The sequence below is a fragment of the Etheostoma spectabile genome, chromosome 6 (genome assembly GCF_008692095.1).
Source record: "Etheostoma spectabile isolate EspeVRDwgs_2016 chromosome 6, UIUC_Espe_1.0, whole genome shotgun sequence".
NCBI lineage: Eukaryota > Metazoa > Chordata > Actinopteri > Perciformes > Percidae > Etheostoma > Etheostoma spectabile.
The window spans coordinates 5,229,826-5,234,714 of NC_045738.1; the positions used below are offsets into that span (position 1 = coordinate 5,229,826).

General features: G+C 42.7%; 1 protein-coding gene across 5 annotated transcripts in view; it reads right to left on the bottom strand.

Annotated features, from left to right (window-relative positions):
• deptor (DEP domain containing MTOR-interacting protein) overlaps window positions 1-4,437 on the bottom strand; it is a 26,662-nt gene extending 22,225 nt beyond the window's left edge. For 2 of the 5 annotated variants that reach the window (XR_004332259.1, XM_032517413.1), the window contains exons 1-3: window positions 4,059-4,436; window positions 3,718-3,810; window positions 288-466 (exon numbers count right to left, since the gene is read on the bottom strand). Coding sequence is in view for 4 of the 5 variants with exons in the window: in XM_032517413.1 (XP_032373304.1) it covers window positions 288-466; window positions 3,718-3,810; window positions 4,059-4,072 (286 nt within the window). In the remaining variant the exon portion in view is untranslated. Of the gene's footprint in view, window positions 1-287; window positions 467-2,167; window positions 2,180-2,310; window positions 2,528-3,717; window positions 3,811-4,058 lie in introns of those variants that run through there. The other 3 variants (XM_032517410.1, XM_032517409.1, XM_032517412.1) reach the window with 3 other exon arrangements.
• Window positions 4,438-4,889: the final 452 nt, after the last annotated feature.

Sequence of the window (4,889 nt, forward strand, 5' to 3'; positions counted from 1 at the left end):
TTGTATAAAGCTGTCAGTAAAAACTAAACATCATGAAATCATTCATCTATAGCTAGGATGAGTTAATATTGAATTGGCTTTTTTAAACTTCAACTAAGTGTCTGGTCAAATGTTGAACAGGTAGAGAGACGCTACATTGGAGCCAAATTGACTGTGAGACACAAAGAATAATCCATTAAGAAGCACGGGTAAAAAGAAAAAGAAAAGAAAATGGAAACCACAACAAAAGGACACACTGTACAAGACTAACCGCACACACTATGTGCACACACACAGCTCAGCCTCACCGTGGTGAATGATGCTCTGGTCTAAAAGTTTCTGCATGATCTTGATGGCGGTGTCTCGGTCTGAGGCCTCCTTGTGTTCGATCAGCCAATCAATGAGCTCCTTGGCCACAAAGCAGTTTGGGTAAGTCCGCAGGTGGTGCCGCCGATCTTTGATCACCTTTGCCTCGTGGAGCCGCAGCCTACGGGGCAGAAAACAAGCCGCAGAGGAGAAATAAGATGCACTGACAGTTCTTCATCACAATGTTAAACTCTTGGTTCATCAGCTAAACCCTTTGCCCATTTGTGATGTCAATAATAGTAACAATTTCTCCTGAAAGTATAAAGAATGAGAGTAATGACAAATGGTTTACCGTCTAAAAGGTGTCAGTCCCTGTTTTGGTTATATATGTGAGCTGTATGTCATAAATGAGTCTGTAAGATAAAATATCTTCTAGTAGAAGAAAACATAGTTTACCTGAAGAAGAAACTGAACATTCATCCAAGGTCAAATCTATGTTTATAATATTAGACAGCAGAACCAGTGCAAACAGAGCACATCTGTCCTTTGGGTACCAGGTGAATGCATGGTATTCAAACACTGTCTGCAGGCATTAATAATGTGACTATAATGGCAAACTTCTAATGCTTCTACAGATGGCGGTATTATGGTGACCTTTCCCTCACCCTGATTATTGTGAAACAGCCAACCAAAGTTCTTCTTGTAGCTATCTAGTTCCACTCCATGCTGAGCCTGTGTGCAGCTGGCTAGCAGCCCTCCAGATTAGCAGTGACAGCCCTGGTCCACGCCTGCCAAGTCAGACCCACACACTGTTCTGGGCAAACAACCACAGCTGATCAAGTTTTTAGTTTTGCCCTAGCAACCAGTTCTAGCATCCTCCTCACATCCTCCTCCTCTGTTCTACAGCTTCAAAAGGTTTCAGTCTAATCTACACATAAATCCTCTCAAATGGAGCAAGCAGCAAAAATCATCCCTCTTGCTGTTTTCTTCCTGAGAGGCTCAGGTGCCAGACTACATGTTGTGGTGGGTGTTCTTGCTGTGTTGGCTACTCTTACTGTAAAAACATTTCCTTAACTTGTGGTGGATTAAACAATGAAAAGCCAGAGCATTTCTGAATGAGTCTCTGACTCCCAGTATGATGTTAATGACGTTAAATCCCCTGGCTGCAAACATTCCCAAAGCCTTCCACTCTAGCCCAGTCTGTCATGGTGCAACAAACGGCCTATTCACAACTATGAAATGGTCACAAGCCTTACTAGAGCGGCTGCGTGTGTCTGGGTGCCAGGTTATCTGTCTGGTTTTCAGCCCTGTGCCTGAAACAGATCTGCTCCAAGATACAAGCAGTCAACATGATGGTGTGATAAGAATGTGTGATAAGAATGTTCCAAAACAACCAGTTATGTGGTACCAGGATCTGTCACTAGAATTCCATGAGCTTGTCAAAAAATTATCTAACAAAAAGGTGTGAATTAGATAAACTCCTTGCTTTTATACCAGCATTGTTTCATATTGGGTCTAATTTTATTTTCATAAAATCTACTGTTAAATATAAAATAAAATTGACTGTTACTTTCTAAATTCCTCATATCATCATTTGGTCTGAAATATGAAGTCAGACTAAAGGACAAAGCTAAAGCGGGGAGTCAAGGTAAAACATTGAAATTAAGAAATGCTAACAAGTCAGAGCGTTTTTTTCCACTATCTGAGAATAGATAAGCAGTGTAGCCAGACCACACTCCATCTCTGACACTGCGGTGTGGAGATAGGTCTGGTATTGCAAAACTAATTAGCAATAAACACTGAGTACAGCTGAGGCTGATAGGAAAAGCATTGTTTTGCAGGTATTTTGTCATAAACCAAATGATTGGGGGGAAAAAATTACCTGACGATGGTGCTAGAAATATTGAAGAATCACCTAAGTTATTAAAATTCATCCTGAGGGGGAAAGGAGTTTTTGTACCAAGCTGAATGGCAATTCATCCAATAGTTATTGTTATGTTTCACTCCAAAACAAAAAATGTCAACCTCATGTTGCAGGAAACATCAGGAGATCACCAAAGTCAGTAGCATTCATCCTCTAGGGACCATAAATGGCTGTATAAAATGTCATGGTAATCCATCCAATAGTTGTTGAGATATATCAGTCTGGACCAAAGTGGAGGGCCGGCCGACAGGATGACATTGCCATACCTCGAGCATACGCTGCTAGCATGGATAAAAAAAGCTCTTACCTCTCAAACTGCTTTGTCTGTACAAAATGCAGAGAGAAAGAGATTTTGAGACTTGAATGTCACAACCATGAGCCCTTTACCCCTTAACAGCGGCGTCTCAGAAGCAGAGAACTCTGGGACAGCTCCCCCAACCAGCCCATCGTTCACTGACACCATACACACTGCCAACTGGCAGCCTCGGCATACAGTTGTGCCAGGGACATTGACGCACACACACCATACAAACAGAAAAAGTGCACACTGGTGCTAAGCAAGAGTACACAGAAGAGTGTGTCCAGACACAAACTATTAATCTAATCTCTTGAGGTTAGGACTAGATACTTTTTTATTGTTCTTCAGAACAGAGCAATGTCACAGCATGTACTTCTTCAGTAAGAACAAAAGCTCCAACTCAGTTTATCAGCAGGAAAGCCCATTTAGTGGCAGATTTTCCTCATAGTTGAGTCGAGGGCTGACATTCCTGGCATTGGTGCCATGCTTTACCTACTGAGCCTCTATTCATGGCTGAAAGCGCAAGCCAGCAAACGCCACCAGGGTTTTGGGGCCATTCTTTACGTACGATGGGTCAAAGGGTGCATGTCAACAACACTGCCAGGTTTAGCAGAACAGTTCCCTCATAGGATGAATGGGCAGGACATGACAGTCATTAGTAGGTTGATCATTCCCTGTGCAGCTCAAAGGGCACTGTATTATTGGAGAAGCAAAAATGACTCATGTGTTCAGTCCTTAAAAGCAAATCAACATCCTGCATTATTTAGACAATGCCTCAGGCTAAAAATGTAGCCTACATGTTATATAGGTGAGGCGGAGCAGTGTGCACGTGGAGGGTCTGCATGTATGGATGCCTTTGTTTGGCTGTGCGTGCTGCAGTGGAGCTGAAACTGTCTGTAGTGCCAGTTTGCAGTGAGGGAGAGCTACATGCATCATCATTAACCTGCTGTCAAACAGAATTACAACACCCACTTTTCTCATACATATCGTGTCCTGTCATGTACTTGTGAATCCTGATCTGGGCCAAAAAACATGCAAGATTGAGCATGAAAACTAACTAAACAATTTTTGTTTACTAATTATTAGGTATCTCTTCTGTAATGACGGCAAATATGGTGGTCTGTTTGCAGATTACAGAGAGAAATGACACATCTTCCTTCAATGTGTGACCTATAGCACACTGTGTCCTAACTGGGACCGAGCGACCTACCTCAGCTGTTCTCCGGTGACGAGCACCTCGGCCAGCCGCTCCAGCTCCGCAGCCTTCTTCTGCATGGTGTTCCCGATGCCGTCCATCTCTCTGCTAAAGTAAACAGGCACATATATGGGTATACCCGGGGTGTTTTTGTTGCCAAACAGATACACACACACACATAGACATCATTCTGGGAAAATGCACCATTGCGTTTTTGTAAATGATTAAAAGATGCTGTGCTGACAAACAAGAAAAAACAGAAAAGGGGAAGGACTGGATTGAAAAACAAATGCATGCAAGCATCGCGGTGATTTCAAAAACTACACAATTGCACTGGCATCGGGTTTTTTGCTTACCCTTCGAGTACCATTGAGTAAAAATAATTATTAATTATTTCTTTGATGAATGAAGAGGGAAATTATTCCATCCCAGTAAACATGCAACAATGCAGGAAGTCACAGCCCAGCCCTCAGTTTGCCAGCAGCTCCATCAGTCCACTTTTGAATTCCTCGAAAACCTCGACACCTCCAAACATCTTTACCCACACACACACACACACACATCTGCATGCGTGCATGCGGCGTCCCCTTTGTGAATCCTGATATTTATATTTAAAACAGACGAGAGTTTTCTTTAAGCGTTGGGTCGGTTTGTTTGTCAGTGATCACAACACACGGTATGCATGCAGCATGCACGTTTTGCTCCACGGTGCAGCCAGTGCCCATCCACAAAGCCCCCGCATTGGGAGGACTCTGCTGTTGTCACTGGGGGAGTTAACCGAAGGGGCGGGGTTACAGAGGCATGTGAGTGCGCTCGATTCAGACACCGCTTGGTCCTGGGAAAAATAGAGGAGTGATGGGTGGGACATTGGAGTTATTATTAGTTTGTAGACCTTTCTACTTTACGTGCGTTTTTATTTTGTAAAACACAATGTAATATGAAGCCAGTGTAACAACAAAAACCCACAAATACAAACAGCTTTTAACTTTCCCACTGACCTTTTCATAAATTTTGCTCAATATGAATGCACTCCACTTGGTGGCTAGGTAGGATTCATTCAAACTACTGAAAATGCATACAGGATCGTTCTGTTCTTGCCAGCTTTAGATTTACAACGAGAGCATCAGAAATCTGAATTTGGAACATTTAATCACCAGTTTCACAGGAGAATCTCTAATGAGTCAGTA